The sequence below is a fragment of the Oryctolagus cuniculus genome, chromosome 8, assembly GCF_051225735.1.
Source record: "Oryctolagus cuniculus isolate XC-2025 breed Fujian yellow rabbit chromosome 8, ASM5122573v1, whole genome shotgun sequence".
NCBI classification, from domain to species: domain Eukaryota; kingdom Metazoa; phylum Chordata; class Mammalia; order Lagomorpha; family Leporidae; genus Oryctolagus; species Oryctolagus cuniculus.
Genome location: NC_142874.1, coordinates 118,505,633 through 118,524,703, shown reverse-complemented (window position 1 = coordinate 118,524,703; position 19,071 = coordinate 118,505,633). Strand labels below are relative to the sequence as shown.

Genomic DNA, 19,071 nt, shown 5'->3' with positions numbered 1-19,071 from the left:
AGTGAGGCGGTCATTTCCTGACCACAAGCACCCCTGCAGTGTGTGTCTCCTAACTACCACATCTCCCCACCACAGGGGCAGGGGGCCGGTCACATGTTGGGAAGGGTTCTGTACTGAAGCCTGTGGTTGGAACATTGACGTCGCTCTGTTCCCCATTGTCTTAGGGTCCTCTTCACCCTCGCTTCCCCCATCAAACCAAGCAGTGGTCTCCCCCTCTGCACCCTGGCTTCCTGGTGTTTCTCTCTGGTCAGTCTTTTATGTTTTAATATAAATGTACAGCACTGGCTATGGGTGACTCCTGCGTAAGCCAAGTTCAAAGTTGTACAGGTGGGAAAGATAGGATTCCTGTCCTTAAGAAACTGTCATTCTGGGTGCCTGACACATGAGAAAACCAGGTACATCCCCAGGTGGAGATGTAATGAATGACCCAATACCGTTCACGTTTGTAGAAGGAGCTAAGGGACCAGGGGAAGCTTACCGAGGAAGCTTGCACTGTGTCTGCAGTCCTGAGGGTGGGATTGAGGATGGAAGTGCTCTCTGCAGAGATGGATGCACTTTTGAAAATAACCAATTGTCCGGTTTAAGCTGTGAGTAGAAGCTGGTAAAACTGGCTTGAAGGACAGCTCAGCCATTTGAGCTTTGGTTTCCACCTGTAAAATGGGTCCAACAATACCCACTTCCCATGGTTATGAAGACTAAACAGGAAGAGTTCTTAGACAGCCAGAGTGTGGAGCTTGGCAAATGAGCACCCCGTGCACTATTATTTTCCTGCTAATTGTGCTGGAAGGTGGAACGTCTTGAAGCGTTTAGAGGTGGATCAATCCTGGAGGCCTTGGGCTCTCTTGTTCCTGTTTGACAAGCCATTCTCAAGTACTGTGGTCTTGACACAAATGTTCAGAAATGTTTTTCAGCCAGTTGACCAAGGGAAATGTTCAACATCATCTTTTTGTTCCTTTGGCCCAGGAAGCCATGGAGCTCGTTTTTTGTTTCTCTTCTGTATTTTAACCTCATTTCTATGTGTACTTTAGGCAATTTGGAACTGATACTTCTGAAAGACACAGATCTACTTTGCACCCCAGCCCCAGAATTTGAGGTGAAATTAGCACTTTTTTTTTAAAGGGATTTATTTATTTATTTGAAAGGCAGAGTTTACAGAGAGAGGGAGAGACAGAGATCTTCCATCTGCTGGTTCACTCCCCAAATGGCCACAACAGCCAGAGCTGGGCCAGACCAAAGCCAGGAGCTTCTTCTGGGTCTCGCATGTGGAGGCAGGGGCCCAAGCACTTGGGCCATCTTCTGCTCTTTCCCAGGTACATAAGCAGGGAGTTGGATCAGAAGTGGAGCAATCAGCTCTCTAACTGGCGCGCGTGTGGGATGCCAGCGTCGCAGGTGGCCACTTTACCTGCTATGCCACAACGCCCGCCCTGGCTCTACATTAATTAGGGCTCTGCTCTTCCTGCACTGATGAAGCTTCACTAATCTCTCATCCAACAAAGCTTGCCTCCGGGGTGTGTGTGTGTGTGTGTGTGTGTGCGTGCGCACGTATGTGACCTCTGGCTGTCACACTGTTTTCTGAATCATTAATATCTGACTACAGAGTAGGGAGCTGGACTGAGAACTCCAGGGGTAGCTGCCAAGCCTTATTTCCTTGCATTGGTGGTTGTGGCTGCCATTGAGTTAAACCCACTCCTGGTAACAACTAACCCGAGTGTGGACATTTGGTGCAATTGTGGCCATGGGGGTTTAACTCTGTGTAGCCATGATTACAGTAGGATGTATGGTTTGATCCTGTCCATGTCGGGGGAGAGATTTGAGGCTTGGCTGCTTCTCACATTCAGATGGTCAATGTAGTTCTTGCATTTGCCAGTGTGATTATCACTTATTTCCCTATGCCTGCCTTTCATTTTCACCACTTGAATAATCATTATTCTAATGAACCATTAGGCTTTGGGAGAGTTTCCTGGCAGCTCCTTGGATTACTGCCCAAAACTTTTGCTAATTCTGGTCTTTCTTTGACCCTGGTCTCATTTAACTGTCTCAGTTTCTCCTTCCTACAGAACGTCTAAACTACAGCAAGGATCTCCTGCCAAGCTCTAATCATTCAAGGTTTGATTTCAGCTTAGTGCTTCCCTGTAATCATGCTATCAAAGACTGTCAGAAACATATTCCCATTCACATATCCCATAACTCTTAATCCATTAATGTAGGAGTATTGGGGTGGAACTGGACCCATCTCAGTGAGAAGTGTGGTCTGCTGACCCAATGCCTCTTGTGCAGTGTGGTAACAACAAAAAATACCCCCCAATCTTTGCTTTTGTACTTATTTTATGCACATACCCTTGAGAGCTGATGGGACCTCATAGCAGATTGTTATAAACAACAGAACGTTCCCAGTGTGCTGGGGTCTTACTAGATTATTCGGGCATATCACCATGATAATGATAATGAAAATGCCTCTTTAAGAGACTTTTTGAGGACAATGGAGGGGGGTGGAGGGACTGTGGGAACATTCTTGGGAGCCCGCAGCATGTGAAAAGGAGGTTTGTTTTGCATTAGCTGATCAAGACAAGAATGCCAGCATCTAAAACCATCCATCAATAGGAAAACTCTGAGAGGGAAGAAAACTGTAATCTAACCTCCTGGGTCTGCTTTCCTAAGCATACCAAGGGTGTGTGAGAAAGCTCCTCAACCAACTTTCTCTTACAGCTGGATAGATGCTTCCACGACGTGACGCACGCGCAAGGCAGAATGTTGCCTGCAATGGGAGTATTTATTTTTTAGGTGCTAATTTTTTTTTTTTTTTTGAGGAGAATAGTGTAAGGAAGAAATAAGAAAGCATTTGAGCATTTGCTTATTTAGAATTACAGCAATTGTAGCTATAACTAATGGAATCAGTCTATTAGGTTTTTTGCAAGATTGGCACCTTTTTTTTTTTTCCTTCAGTGCTCTGAAGGAAGTTTCCATCAGAGAGCTTACCGTTTGTTTGGTTGCTCAGGCTGGTTGTCTGGGTTAAAACCTTGCAAGAAGGCAGTTCTATACTTAAGACCCTTTGGTGTTCTGGTCTGCGAGGAAGGTGTGCTCCTAAGTGCCGTCCCCAGCTGGTAGGAAGCAGAAAAGTCTTACAGAGCGTGGCTGCGTAGTGGTCATTTCTAGATCTCTCCCCTCATGCAACACTGAAAACCCAGTGGCAGATCCCTAGGGACATCAGTGTTGGTTCAGGCACTGCTTGTATGTGTATATGTGTCTTCATAATATTGTATTTTAAGGTGTGTTTCCAGGACACTGAAATATGAACTTGTTTTTAAAGACTTGTATCCTCTACTCTTAATTCTTCAGACTTTCCAGTTCATTTATTTCCTTTCCTGCTGCTTTCTTTGCCAGATTCCACTTTGTCTTGCATCTCTGTTCCTTTTCTGCATCTGTTTAAATCCTTTTCCTTCCTCACATGACCCAGATCGCACCTGACCTTCTCCTTGCTCTGGTCTGTGTGAATTCCTATTGTCTAACCAATGCCGTAAGCCTTGTTTGATTCATCATCAAACGTTTCCAAGTCATCATCTGTTTTATCTCAGTGACTTAATGCTTTGCCTTTGTAGCATTCTTGTTATATGCTTGGCACCTAGATATTTGCAAAATTTACTTTTTTTTTTTTGACAAGCAGAGTTAGACAGCGTGAGAGAGAGACAGAGAGAAAGGTCTTTCTTTTCCGTTGGTTCACCCCCCAATTGACCGCTGCGGCCAGCTCACTGTGGCCAATGCATCGCGCTGATCTGAAACCTGGAGCCAGGTGCTTCTCCTGGTCTCCCATGCGGGTGCAGGGCCCAAGCACTTGGGCCATCCTCCACTGCCCTCCCAGGCCACAGCAGAGAGCTGGCCTGGAAGAGGAGCAACTGGGACAGAATCTGGCACCCCGACCGGGACTAGAACCCAGGGTGCCGGTGCCACAGGCGGAGGATTAGCCAAGTGAGCCGTGGTGCCGGCCAAAGTTTACTTTTGTTTTTAGAGTCTCTCCAAAGGCAAAGCTAGTGGCTGACTGCTCTTACCCAATCCAGCATAAAAGGGGGTAGAAATGCCTTAGTAACCCGAGAGAGACCTGGTTTACTATGCTTTTAGTGACTGGTCATTTTTCTCCTGGAGACTGAGTTGTGTTTTGTTCTGAGATGGGATATGTTCTTCCACCCTGAAGTGACACGGGGAATAGGGATGTTATAACGATGCCTACTCAGGTAAGACCCATAGCGTGTGCACTCTGTGGGAGCCTACGACATGAGGTGGTTACTAGCACGACAGGTCCTGTTATGGCCCACTGGACTTTGAGAAAGGGAGAATCAGGTGGTTCCTTAAAGGGACTGGACTCTTTTGAAGAAAGTTCGAAGTGTGAGAGAAAACAGATTTCCTGCTGGTGACTCTGAAGAGGGAGGTGGCAGAGAGGCTAGGAGCTGTCATGGATCCCCCGGAGCTGAGCACAGCCTCTGACAGCCAGCAAGGAGAGGGGGCCCTCCGTCCCTCAGCGAGCGGCAAGGAGCCGAATGTGCCAACAGTTTGAGTGAGCTTGGATGTGGATTCCCCTGGACAGCACCCTGACTCCAGCCTTCATGCTGCACTCAGACTTGTGACCTGTGAGACTGAGTGCTAACGAATGGGTGTTGTTTCAGGCCACTAAGCTGTGATAATTTACTCCATGGTAACAGGGACTGACAGGCCCCATATTTATGTGAACCACCCCTGTTCCATCCCAGTGGATTCATCTAGGCCTGTGATTAAGACCCAGTGGAACTCTTAGAAAGGCTGGTGAATTTTGGCCATAGTTGTTCAGAGTAAGGTCATATGTTAACCTATTTTTTTTTCTTTCTTTCATTCTTCCAGAGAGAGAATCTTTCATTACTCCCCAAGAGGCTGCAATGGCTGGGGGCAGGCCAGGCCAAAGCCCAAAGGAAAGAACTCCATTTGGTCTCCCACATGGATGGCAAGGGTCCACATACTTGGGCCATTTCCTGCTGCTTTCCCAGGTGTATAACAGGGGCTGGATTGGAAGTGGTGCAGCCAGGACTCCAAACTGACCTCACTCTGAAATGTGATGTCAGCCGCTGCGCCACCCACAACTTCTGCCTCGTTTATTTTCTGCGTGTTTTATCATGGCTGTGGACATTTTTGGTATTATTCCCTTCACGTCCAGGTTCTGGGAATGTATGGCTGCCCCCAGACAAGTTCTACGTCAGCCTGGCTTAGCAGCTGCCACCGAGGGATGCGGCCCTGTGCTTTTTGTTTGTGGCTGCCTTGAATTTCAGTTCTGTCTTGGTGTCTTGGACCATTCCATGGCCAGTACTGTGCCCAAAATCCCCTTCCTTTTCACACAGGGCTGAAACAAATGATGTCTTTCAAAAGGGAAGTGGCTGATGCCTATCTGGTGTTAGAAATGGTAGCCTGGGGAGGAAGTGGCCCATCCATATTTCGTTATTTGCTGATGGAGGCATTCAGTAGAAGTATAGGAGGCAGGCCCCAGCCCTTTTTGAGCAGGAAGCTCTGAGGAACGGTGTGTGAATATGAAGGGAAGAATGGCTCCTAAAGTGCAGAGAAAAGACGCCCTAGAGGCCGATGTGGTTCTCCTGTTCTTGTCTCAGACGTGGCGGCCGCGACACAGGACCGGACACAGGACCCGGATGAACCCCCATGAGAGAGTTGTGGCTTTTCCCTCTGCACGAGAGGTGCTTTGTCTTCAGAGGACTCGGGCGGGTTGCACCCCCTGGAAAGCCAGAGGGTCTGAAGCGATTTGTGGCTTCGCCCCGTGCGCCCCCATGTCTTTGCTCCGTTGGCGGCCTCAGTGGCTGCCAGGCGAGGCCGCCCCCTCCTGGGGCATGGCGGGCGCCAGCGGTGCCGGTGCTGGGACAGCTGCGGCATCTGTTTCTCATCGGCGGGGCGGGGCGGGGCCTTCCTAAATACTTCGCGCCTAGTTGTCGCATGGCTTCCCTCCCGGCCCCCCCCCCCCCCCCCCCCCCCCCCCCCCGGCTTCCTCCGGCATCCCTGGAATGCACACGTGGACCTTGTCATTCCCAAACAGGAGACTTTGTGCGGGTCAGCACTTTGTCGCTTCGCGGGGCTGCTGCAGGCATTCGTCACTTGGACCCAACACGGCGGTCTGTGGAACCTTGGGAAAATGTCTTTTGTTGGCGTTCATTTTTGGCATTCAGGGAGATTTAACCTCTGAAGAGCTTATGCCGACTAAATGAACTGTCTGAAAGGGCTCCTGCTTTGCACGGGTTCTGGGGTGTCACAGCTGGCGGGCACTTGCTGATGGGCTCTTGGAGGAATGACCCACTCTGGCCAAGCGGGGCTGGCAGCAGAATCCGGGCTCCGCGGACCTCATGACCTCGCTTCTGGGACCGGCTTTTCAGCGGCAGTCTTCCTCACTGGGAAATGGGGAATGGAGCCGGATGGGATGAAGGAGAAAGTGGCTCCAGACAGGCAGCGAGGTCTGCAGGAGATGTGGCCCTTGCTGTCGCCAGGAAGGGAGGACATAGGGTGTACAGGCACGCAGGGGGCACGAGGCTGGGGGGCCTGGTCTTCTTGGGCCTCTTAGGTTGAGTCTCATCAGCAAACCCATTTTGAACTTTTAATCCATGACAGTTTGCCTTTTTTTTTTTTTCTTTAAATGATTTTGTTTGAAAGGCAGAGAGATGGAGAGAAACAGAGGTCTTCCATCTGCTGGTTCACTCCCTGAATTCCCATGTCAGCTGCAGCTGGGCCAGGAGCCAGGAGCCCAGCCCAGTTCTCCCATGTGTGTGGCAGGGGTGCAAGCATTCAAGCCATCACCTGCTGTGTCTCACCAACCTGCGCACCAGAAGGATGTTGGACTTGGGAGCGGAACTAGGACTTGAACCCAGGCACTGAGATACGGGCTGTGGGTGGCCCATGTGGCATCTTGGCCTCTACACCAAATACCCATCCGCTGATTTGAATTCATGTCTGCGCAGTGTCCTGTGTGTACTGAAAGAAGGCTGGGCCGCTGCCCCACAATGTCCCTCCCCCCCCAACCCCATGGAGGAGTGGGTTCTCTCCGCCTTGTTGCCGTCAACCTGGCCCTGTGCATTAGGAAAACCAGACAGGTAGCCACAGTACCTGTGCTCTTCTCTGCGGATGAGAAGTTTGGGGAATGTGACTGTGAAACACGACACTGGATACAAATTGGGGTGATGTCCAGTGAGGGTGTGGGGTGAGGAAGCAGGAACGCCCATGTCACCCATTTCCTGGATGCGGATGCCAGTCGGTAGACTGGCTGTAGTTATGCCAAGAGGACGGGGTGGGAGAGACTCAGTCCAAAAGGCTGAGGTCAGTAGTGATTAAATGTGAGAGGTATCGCATCTGGGCACAGGGGAGAGAAGCTTTCCTGGTTCCTTCAAGGAGTCGTCACTGTCCAATTCGGAGGCTAGGGAAGCAGCCGAGATGATTCCTCCCCGGCCTCTTCTCTCTCGCAAGAAGGTGGAGATGTAGCTTGTGCAGATCTCATCAGACGTGTGCAGCAGGTGGAATTCTGGCAAATGCTGTTGCTGTTTGGATTGAGAAAATTGCAGGAAGGGTTTGGATTGCGAATGGGGGGGGGCGGGGGGCGGGTAGGATGAGTTCCACTGCGGAGCTGTTGGCTTAGAGGTGCCTGAACCCCAGACAGGCATGTAAGGAGCCCAGGAACAGGGTGTGGGCTGTGGGTCATGACTGGGCAGCTGTGAGCCTGTGGTTGGTCGGTCATTAAGGTCATGGGCAAGGAAGAACTGACCCCTGTAACGTGTGTAAAATTATCTGGGGATACAGACTTCTGTGAATTGATTCTTGCAGCTGTTCTGTGATGTTGACAGGACTGAGGCTGAGCTGTTAGGTGACTTAGCCAAGGTCACACAGTGGAACAACGGCAGCAGTGCCCGTGGGCTGGCTTCAAGTGTCCCTCATCTTGAACGTCTCTGCTCACTCCTCACCTGCAGTGTGGCTTGGCTCTGCTGTTAGAACAGTCAGTCGCTCACATTTTTGTTTATCATCCACATGTTAGGCACAGTGAAAACTGCAGGCTTCCCTCCTGACAAAAGGTTGGGGCCAGTGATGTGGCACAGCAGGTTAAGCCACCACCTGCAATGCGGGCATCCATTTGAGAGTACCTGTTTCAGTCCCGACTGTTCCACTTTCAATCCAGCTCCTTGCTTCTGCACCCGGGAAGAACAGTGGAAGACTGGGTCTCTGCCACCCACATGGGAGACTCAGATAGAGCTCCAGTCTCCTGGCTTCAGCCTGGCCCAGCCCTGGCTGTTACAGGCATTTGGGGGAGTGAACCAATAGATAGAAGATCTCTCTCTGTCTCTGTGTGTCCCTCTGTGTCACTCTGCCTTTCAAAAAAAATTTAATATTTTATTATTTATCATTGTTTTAACCTTCCCTCATTTTCTATTACAAAAGTGCAGGAGGGAGGAGGGTGGTGCTCGGCCTGGAGGTGATGACACCACTTGGGTACCTGCATCCTCTATCAGACTGCTCGTGCTCACCTCCCAGCTTTGCTCGATTGTGGCTGCCTGCTCACGTGCACCTGGGAGGGCAGCAGGTGATGGCTCCGTGGTTGAGTCTTTGCCATCCACATGGGAGGTCTGCACTGAGTTCCCAGCTCAAGGCTTTGGTCCGGCTCAGCCTTGGCTGTTGCAGGCATTTGTGGGTGTGAGCCGGAGGGTAGAAGGATCTCTCTCTTTCTGTGTGTCTGTGTGTCTGTCTCCTTCACTATCTACCTTTCAAACAAATTAGATAAATAACATTTAAAATACAAGGATTTTTTTCCTTTGTAAAATTTAGATGTTACAGAAATGCAGCAATTAGAAAGTACATTTTTTCCTGTAATTCCACCGTCCCCTACACAGAATGATTTTCTGCAAGGATCTGGCAGAAGTTTTCTCCACTGGGGTCTCTTGGAGGGAGTTACTTACAGAGGGCGTTGGCATCAGAGCAGCCACTCAGTGGGGATCAGGTGCCTTTGTGGTGACTTGGTGGGGTTTTCCAGGGTGGTTCCCAGGGTTTGGCATTCAGAGCTGATTTTGCCCCGCTTTGTGACCTGGGGACTTGCCCCTGGGTGCTTTTTTTTTTTTTTTAAATTTATTTTATTTTATTTGAAAGACAGTTACAGAGAGAGGTAGAGACAAAGAGGTCTTCCATCTGCTGGTTCACTCCCCAGATGGCTGCAATGGCCAGAGCTGCGCCGATCCAAAGCCAGGAGTCAGGAGCTTCCTCCTGGTCTCCCACATGGGTGCAGGGGCCCAAGGGCTTGGACCATCTTCCACTGTTATCCCAGGCCATAGCAGAGAGCTGGATCGGAAGAGGAACAGCCGGGACTAGAACTGGCACCCATATGGGATGCTGGTGCTTCAGGCCAGGGCTTTAACCCACTGCGCCACAGCACTGCCCCCCCTTCCTGCCCCTGGGTGCTGCTTCTCAGCCCCAGATTTTAGCTGGCTGCATTGGGAAGCTGTTCTTCCTTCACTCATGCTAGCATGTGGTCTTCCTCCCATTTCTCTCTTCTCCCTGGCTCTCTCTGTCCTGGAGCTTGTGTGAGACAGCTTCCCCGGGGCTTTTCTTGGCACTGGCCTTGGGAGTTCATGGTATGGATGACAGTGTAGCCAGTGCTGCTGAATCACCCTTAAGGAATGCAGTCCCTCTTGGTAGTGAGATGCTTCAGATGCTGTGCGTGATGAAAGCTGGCCCAGCAATTCCTGGCCTCGAAAGCATCCGCTGCAGCCCCACAGCTGTGGCTGGGTAGATAACTTTCCCTCTCCAGGGTTTGTCCCCTTCGACATGGGAACTGAAGGCATTTCCCACCTTCCCACCGACCTTCTTTCCCTTAAGAGAGTCTGAAACCAGGTTAGTACTCTAGACTGGATTTAGGTAAGATGCGTTCATAGAAAGGATCCATCAGACTCTCGGGTAAAATTTGTTGGACAGCTTGAGGCCAGTGTTTCTCCCGATGCCAGGATGTGGCTGTGGTTGGTCAAGGATTTCATATGAGGGGTGGCACGTTCTCCTTGCCTCTCTTCAGCTGGATGGCACCTGCGCTCCCCAGACAGGACCTCAAAGCCAGACTCTACCCAGGGTGAGGAAGGGATCGGGACCTCTTTTGTCCAAGGGGGCATCTTCTTACTGATAAGAGAGCAGAGGGAATTTACAATTCTCCGGACTTCTGCTGTCCATGTTTCCATTGCAACTCTGTTTAAAAAAATTTTTTTTTTAATTTACTTTATTTGAAAGGCAGAGTTAGAGTAGGAGAGAGAGAGAGAGTGAGAGAGAGAGAGAGAGAGAGAGAGAGAGAGAGAGAGATCTTCCATCTATCCGCTGGTTGGTTTGCTCCTCAGATGGCTGCTACAGCCAGCGCTGGGCCAGCCAAAGCCAGGAGCCAGGAGCTTCCTCAAGGTTCTCTCACATAGGTGCAAGGGCCCAACCATTTGGGCCATCTTCCACTGTTTTCCCAGGCTGCTCGCCTGGGGAGTGGATCAGAGGTGGAGAGCTGAAACCTGAACCTGCCACCCATACAGGATGCTGGCATTACAGGTGGTGGCCACTACGCCACAGCGCTGGGCTCAAAACTTCAGGCTCTATCATGGAATCAGGCATTGATGATCAGAAAAACTCTGAATGGGAGCCATCTGCTAAATTAGAGCCTAACAATGCTGTAGACTAACACATGTTATTCTGTGCTGTGGGCTGGCCGATTCACTGGAAGTCTGAGCAGTCAGCTGCATGAGTTACACGGTTGCCCAGCATCCTGTACATTGGCTAGCTCAGGACTGACACCTGTGTGCCCCCCCACACCACCTGCTCTGTTAGTTAGGGATGCCTTCTCCATAGTCATATCCGTAGCATTTGGACCACAGTCGAGCACCTGGTGTACTCAGCAAACATTGCTGAATGAATGAAAGCATAGCTAAAGATGGACTTTTCTTCCTGAAGACGGATGACTTATGCAGAAGAAATTCCTAGGTTTTGCTTTGAGGATACAGATCTACTTTTCAAAAATCTTGTGATGGACTGTGGATAAAGTTGAAGGGTGAAAAATTGCTTTGAAGCAAGGCAGTTGTAAAGGGTGGGTACATGACTTAACTAAATCATAATAATTATCATTGTTAAACCAGCAAGGACGAAAGGTTCAGGTGGGAAATGCATCCCGATTTCCACTGAGTGATGACAGATAGAAATTCCCTTTCTTGGATCGTTAAAAATTGAGCCTGTCTGCTGAGAGAATTGATGCTGCTCAAATGTTTCGCTCGGTGTGTGGCTGTCCTTGGGCAAAATGACAGAATTGGATTTATGTCCCCAGATTTCCAAACTCCACCAACCTTAGAATTAGCCTTAAAAACCAGAGAGTTTGCTTAGAGGTCATTTGGCTCAGTCTCCTTTTACAGATGAGGAGACCTAAACTCAGGGATTAAGTGACTTGGATCAATATAGTTTATTCTCCATTAACTGAGGACTTGAGGAAAAAAGTCATCAGCATTTCTTGTAAACAAACACCTCCGACTCCCTAGCTGAATGCTTCAAGTAACTTCTCTCTCTAAAAAATTAAATTTTAAAGGGAGCGCTCGTCTAAGCTTAAATTGTAATATCTGGTTTTAAAGGCAAAATGCAGTCTTAACCTTCAAACGGAAACATACCTAGTTTGTTTTAATTAAACAACACATCACCTTGGTTACTGCTCTCTGGCTTCTGCCTGCTGATAAGGATCAGAGGCTGGAGGCTACCTAACCACATCTGCCCGCACTCTGCTTTGGGTGTGCTGAATGGACTCCATTGGGGCACATCCAGCTTTGAAACGTCAAGGGGACTCAGCCCTGGACTAAAACAGAAGCCAAAGTGAGTCTGGGGAATGGAGTGGCTTCCAGCTGTTCACCGCAGATGCTGTAAAAGGGGATGCAATTCTGTGGCTTTCCCTCCAGCCTTTTTTTTTTTTTTTTTTTTTTTTGAAAGCAAGAGGAGGGGGGAGAGGAAGAGGAAGAGACAGAAATTTCCCGTCTGCTTGTTCACACTCTGAGTGCCTGTAAAATCCCAGAACTCCATCCTGAGCTTGAGCCGTCACCGCTGCCTCCCAGGGTGCGTATTAGCAGGAAGCTGGAATCAGAAGTGGACTGAAGCCAGGCGCTCTGATGGGCTGTGGGTGTCCCAAGCAGTGTCTTACCGCTGCACCAAATGCCTTCCCTTTCTCCAGCTGTGTGAACAAGGATCCTACCTAGGAGTGGATGGTCTTTAGGCTTTCTGTCTTGCACTTTCTATTGACCCCGTTCTTCCCTTGTGACTTTATTTTGTCGTTCAGTCCTGAGCTTTGTTGGTCAGCAGCTTCTCCTGGGATACCAGGCAGCAACCCCAGAACTCTCAATTCATTTCAGCTTTTAAAATTATAATGGTCTCCTCCTCCCACCTAATTTAATGGCAAGGAAACCCAGATTTCCTGTGGACCTGTTGCATGCTCGGCCCCCTCATATAGGCAGTTTCTTTGCTTCCTCCTGGCTTCTGTGCCAAGGGCTCCATTTTTACTGAGGACGGAACAGAGACCAAAGCCAGAAGGAAGCAGAGCTGGGCTTGAAGCCCACATCTGCCTGCCTCCATGCCGATCACCGTCCTTCTCTGCTTAAGCAGGATGTGGAACCCTGGCGCATATCTTACGGCAGCACTCAGTTATCTTAATAGTGAAGTCAGCTGAGCACCTTTGAGAATCCTCGTCAGTTAGGAGCTTCGGTGGATGCACACACAGTAGAGCAACCCTTTGGCCAAAGCATGCAAAAGGCTTCTGGAAGCTGGCTTGTGTTCCACTGGTAGCCTTTGGTGAGCTTCAGTCTTCCTCAAAGTTGCACTTGAATTTCTGTAGCCAAAAGCACTTTCTGGCCCTATGTCTTTCTGTAGTTACAGCCATGATGTTCACCAATTTATCCTTAAATAATTAGATCCAAGAGGAGGTGCTCTAAGTAGAGAAGGAGATGGCTACGCTCAAGGCTGGGTTTTCATTTGATACTGCAGCGTTTAGTTCAGCTGTAACCCCTTCAGGTGGCAGTGGGCGGGGCAGCAAGCCCGCACCAGATGGATTCGCAAATGCAGAGCCTCCTCAGTGAAGGTATTACAGTCACTCCCGTAGTGGCTTCAGGCTGGCACTTTCAGGAACGGTTAGAACTAAGCCGTATATTATGGGCTTCATGTGTCACAGCTGCAAAAACCAAAGCCTGGCCTTGGCTTTGCCAGGACCGCTGAAGATATCCTCAGAGCTACTCTGCCAAGTCTTAGGATTGCCAAAGAATTATGGTTTTAGAGAATATTTTTGTTCTATTTTAATGTATTGGGTTAATAGGTAGGAAAAGAGTGCGATATTGGAGATAAAATTCAGAGAGTCAGTTCCAGATGTGATACTGGTAACGATTTGAGAATACATACAGTTCCTTGGGACAGGACCTGTGAGTACAAGAGGAAAAGCCCTGCAGTGTCTGGGCTGCCCTGGCACTCCTTAGATGGCTGTGAGATAGCAGTGACTAAGTGCGACAAGTCCGGCCTCTGACTTCCTGTGTTTGAATTTGAGCTCCTCAACCCCACCAGCTGTGTGACCTTACACATTACTAAACTCTGCCCCCCCACCCCCGTTTCCTCATCTGTAAGTTGAGGTTGGGTAACAGTAGCAACACCCTCATAGAATTGTTAAGAGAACTCGGTTCATTCCCGTTGTCGGCCTCTTTGAGACATGGTGAAGAGTCAACAAACATTAGCTGTTATAGTCGGGATTTGGGGGTGCCACATAGCTTAAGCCGCCCTTGTTCAAGCAAGATTTTCTGTCCTTGGTGAGAGTAGTGTTTGCCGAAGTTACGCCTGAGATTTCATACTAAGGATGATGATGGAGTTGAAATTTCAGTGAGATCCGGAAGGTTGGGATGTGGAGGTGTAGGTATGAACGAGGCCCTCCAGGTGGAGGAAGCACGGTGTGTACAACACTGATGGAGGGAAACCCGACTTTGTCCCAGAAATAGCAATTCTGTGTGAGGGGGCCCCCTGGGGGAGAGGTGGGAGATTGAGGGGGAATGGACACCAGAGTCAGCCCAAGGGAGGCCCAGAGATGGCAAGTGAAGGGGTGGGGCTGGGAGCCTTTGAGGGTGAGATCAAGTCATTGGGCACCAGTGGGAGGCTGTTGAACCAGTAGGAATAGAGATGGAAAGGATGTGGCATTGGGAACACCTGGGACTCGATGGATGGCCAGAGAGGGACACAGCATTGACAGAAATCGGGAATCGTGGGGAAGGGTGAGTCTGGGGTAGAGGCGTGCGGTTTCAGTTTCAGAACCACCAGGTTGAAATACAGATAGGAAAACCTCTGTGATAGAAGTCAGAATGGAATCCAGGGCAGGAGTTTTGTATTGGCGGTAAAACGAGGCTGTGACACTGCTCGGGACTTGAGGATTGGCAGTTCCGAAAGACGAGACCTCTAGGTGCAAAAGAGAAGCCCAGACTCCTTAGCTAAGGCAAGAAGCACTGTCCAGTGCTGGGGTGTGGGGATTCGGGTCCGCTGCGGCGGGAGTCCCAGGTACGGTGCTCAGAGCTGCCGGGTGTGTGTCCTCCAGTGCTGTCCAGTTTCACAGGCTGTTCACGAACCAAAGCAGGAAATTCCTCCTCTCCCTCCCCCATCCCACACGGGTGGCCAGTGGCTCTCAGGATTCCTTTGATCCTGGGCTGAGAATTAGGCTCAAATGATGAAGTTTAAAAGCTGTGTTATGGAATTTATATGTATTATATATTACAAGTTAGAGACAGGGACTCTAAAGCCAGAGCTTTAAATTAAAAAAAAAAAATTTCAGCCGAAACAGTTTTATAACCCTTCATTTTGTATGTGGTTTTCAATGGGTATAAAAATACTTGGTGGGTATGTGGGTGGTTTCTGATGTTTTGGAAAACGGTGAGAATATGAGAGGCTGAGCTTTGGGTTCTGGGATGAGAGCTATAATTGCTAACCGAGTCTTTCCCAGGGTTGGCTCAGGTTGGATATCTGATATCTAGAAACCCAATAAGCCAGAGACTACAGTCATCCCCACTTCCCCCGCAAAGTCTGGGGGCAGAGCAGAGGGAGTGCGGGAGGATGGCCCTTCCCAGCCTCATCTCCTTCCATGCGGTCACTCCCTGTATCAGTCGACGATGCAGTAGCAGGAAGCCTGGGCTGGTGGCTTCTCCTAGTCTCTCCGAAGCAGCCACCGCACAGCTGCATGGGAAGAATCTAAATATAACCCAGGACTCGCCGAGATCCTCTACCCCCAGCCTTGGCGGATGTGGTAAGCACCCTAAAAATACCTGCTGTCTGAACCTTTGGGGTACCTAAAGGGGAAGGGGCAGGTTCTCGCTTGTGGCGGGGAGGCTTGTCCAGCTCCCAGGACGGCCGCCCATCCACTCTTGGGCAGGTGGTTGACTATGTTGTCCTGCTCTCCAGCCTCATGTTCACTGTTGGCAGGTTTCAAGGGAGCTATTCATAGATGCGACATCTGTTCTCTGTCCCATTGACCTCAGACCTGCAGCTGCCACCACCGTGTTCGGGCAGGGTTGACGGTTTTGAGTTGCACTTCACAGAATCAGAATTTGAGAGCTGGTGTGGCCGTTAGACATTCTATTGTTTGCAAAGCCATTAAAGTCACTTTATTTATGGAATTGCATTTCTGCGCCTATGTTGTAACCATAGAAATTTAAAAATGGGATCTCAGTCCTTGATTATTTTAAATAAAAATTGTAATGATATAATATAAAAATAGGACGATAATGAAAACCAGTCTTTTTAAAACACTGAGTGCAAAGGCTTTTCTTTTTTGCTTAAAAACAAAAAACAAAAACAACAGAGCTTTGCGGCTCCTTTCGTCACTTGGGCCCCAGTACTGGGACCGTGAAGTTCATCGGCAACCCAGCCAGGACACCAGGGGTCTCATCCCCAGGGAGGCGCAGTATCTAGTGTCTGGGGTTGCAGACCACCAGCATGGGGTCTCAGCTGAAGGACCCTGGATGAGCTCATGTTTCCTGGGAAAGAAGGATTTCACAGAGCGCCTCCAGCCCCTGTGGGGACAGTTAGCACTGCCTGTGTGACAGCATCAGTCGTCCCGCTTTTGAAATGCACGATAACCCCCTTACGCTGGTCTCCATCAGGGCACCCTGACAGGCTCTGGTGAGCGAAAAACCTGTGCCAGGAGCTGAGAATGGAAAACAGGAAAGTCAGGGAACCAGCTGCTGTGTTGAGGAGTTGCTTTGTGGTGGTCACCATGTTGCCACTATTGTAACAAGTGTGTATCCTCCACTGTGAGCTTCTCAAAACCTCTTTGTGTATCTGGAAGAAATGATGTATGTGTGGATGGATGGATGGATGGACGGATGGATGGATATTGCCTGGGTTAAAGGCAAACTGGAAGTTTTTGTTGAATGATGGGAGCAATCAAAATAGTTGGCGTTTTTTCTTCGATGTCAGTGAGTGTGTATGTGAAATAGCATATGTGAAATACCTAGAAGCTCAAACCTCCCTGGACCAGGACACTGGTAACAAGGAATGAAATCCCCTGGGAGGTGGTCTGCACTGGGGGACTCTGATTTTGTGGTGGGGGTGTGGCTTTGGAGTCATTCTATGCCCTCAGTTGAGTAGCAACCGAGGAGGGTGTGGGTCCCAGGAGAATGTCACGGGGGGGGGGGGGGGGGGGGAGGCGTTCCTAGTCGGGGACAGCAGGGGCCGGGATTCATGGCCTCTCAGTTGTTCCTCCTCTTCAATTCCAGAATGAAGAACTTCGGAACTTGTCCCTTTCTGGCCATGTTGGATTCGACAGTCTCCCTGATCAGCTGGTCAACAAGTCTACGTCGCAAGGCTTCTGTTTCAACATCCTGTGTGTCGGTGAGTGACCGTGCCCTGTGGCCAGCGGCACCCTGGCCATGGCACCCTGCGGGCAGGTGGCAGGGCTCTGAGGAGGGAATCATACTTGCAGCCTCTCTCTCCACCAGGAGGGCCAGGTGATACTACGTGCACGATCACAGGGAGTAAGAGCTGTGTTTCATTGGGGCGAATGCTTTGTAAGTTCTGTAGTTTTACTGAAATATTTTTAGTTCTGTCCCATAGATGAGCAACTGGCCAGTTTATTACTGATATTCAAACACTGTAATTTGGGGTGGAGAGAGGGACATAGACCCTAACCTGGCGACAGGAAGTTGAAAGCAAGAAGTTGAGTGTCTGTCGAAAGAACATTCAGAGCTCTTCGGCGGGAATGCTCCCAGGGCCTCTGAAGGGTTCTATTTTTTAAATGCTTATTTTTATTTATTTTCATCTACTTGAAAGGTGGGGCGGGAGGGTGAGATGGAGAGAGCTTCCATTCGCAGTTTCACTCCCCCAAATGCCTGCACCAGCTAGGGTTGGGCCAGGCTGAAGCCGGGAGCCAGGAGCTCCACCTGGATTTCCCGAGCACGGGAGCCATCCTCTGCCGCGTCCTAGGATGCATTGGCATCCTAGGGTGCATTGGCATGAAGCAGGACCAGAAGCAGAGTAGCTGGGACTGGAACCTGCGTTCTGATACGGGATGTGGCTGTTCCAGGTGGCGGGTTAACTTGCTGCTCCACTGAAGGTTTTTATAGATACACTCCCTACAACAAGTAAAATCTAAAACTATTCTAAGTACTTTAATAAACTCATAGTGTTTAAAGCATGTACTCTTTAGGGGGCAAAAGACCATCTAAAATTCTGTTTTGTATTTGAAATAAATTTATTATCTCAATTATTAAACTAAGGCAGAATCTACAGTTAACTTTAGCTTATTCGTGGTAGACACATGGAAAAAGCCAGAGATGGGATGCCTTGCTTCCCTGTGTATCGTACTCCTATCCCTTAAATGTTAGGCTTTGGCCTTGGTATGTTTTCTTTCAGTCTGTGGTAGACATAGTGTTTAAGACGAGGAAGATAAAAGAGAGGGAAAAACACAAGCGAAATGAACCTCCTGGTCATTTGGAGGGAAAAGGTGCTGGTGCAGATCCTGGCCCTGCCCTTGCCCTCGCCCTCGCTTGGCACCTAAATGTGGCAGGGAGGGGGTGCAGGCCGCCTTCTCCACAGAGAGTTGCAGAAATGTGTTTCCAGCACACTTAAGACTGTCTCCCACCCCCAGCCCACGCTCAAATGTAGCAGGAACTGTGTGTGTAATTAGGATCTGCTGGCTCCAGGGGTTCAAGGACAATGACCCTTCTAATTTTTTTTTTTTTTTAAAGAAAAAGATTTGTTTATTTATTTGAACGCAGAGTTACAGACAGGCAGAGGCAGAGAGAGAGAGAGAGAGGTCTCCAATCCACTGATTCATTCCCCAGTGGCTGCAGGGGCCAGAGCTGGACCAGACCAAAGCCAGGAGCCAAGAGCTTCTTTCTGGTTTCCCATGTGGGTGCAGGGGCCATTGCATTTGGGGCATCTTCTACTGCTTTCCCAGGCACGGTAGCAGGGAGCTAGATTAGAAGTGGAGCAGCCAGGACTTGTACCAGTACCCATATGGGGTGTCGGTAGAGCAGGCAGTGGCTTAACCTGCCGTGCCACATTGCCGGTGCCAACAGTGGCCCTTCTGAGACATGGCTTTGAGACAGACCAAAGAGGCCCCCGTAGGTAGCCACGGTGGTCAGCATTTCCTGTAAGCTTCACAGAATGTCTCAGATGAACTTCCTTGAGAACTTAGAAAAGATAGATATGTGTTCATTTTGAAAATCAGCACTTGCTTCTTGGTTCATTGTGGAGAAAGGGGTTCTTTTTTCCTATAAAGAGAATTTGTCCAGGAATATGTGGCACATCCCTCCCACGTGGGGTGTCCATTAGCAGAGGCGGCTGGCACACTCTGCCCACTTGCTGGCTGGCGAGAGTCACAAGCATTGGACAAGAGAGGGCTGGGAGAGAAGCAAGCCCAGAGTGGCCACCCCCCTGCTGTCCCCGTGTCCCCACGGGAAGCCTTGTAAGCTTCAGCAGGGGGCCTTCTGCACCGCAGAGCGGCATGGATGACTTGTCTTTTCTCTTGCTGTACACGCTCCTTGCAGAGCAAGGCTGCATAGCAACTTGTTG

At 49.6% G+C, this 19,071-nt stretch overlaps 1 protein-coding gene across 15 annotated transcripts in view; it reads left to right on the top strand.

Annotated features, from left to right (window-relative positions):
- The window catches only part of SEPTIN11 (septin 11), a 153,041-nt gene that overhangs the window by 37,296 nt on the left and 96,674 nt on the right, over positions 1–19,071 (top strand). For 11 of the 15 annotated variants that reach the window (XM_089303197.1, XM_089303202.1, XM_089303199.1 and 8 more), the window contains exon 2: positions 16,773–16,887. In XM_089303197.1, the coding sequence (XP_089159323.1) occupies positions 16,773–16,887 (115 nt within the window). Of the gene's footprint in view, positions 1–6,635; positions 15,302–16,772; positions 16,888–19,071 lie in introns of those variants that run through there. The other 4 variants (XM_089303203.1, XM_070047989.2, XM_089303204.1 and 1 more) reach the window with 1 other exon arrangement.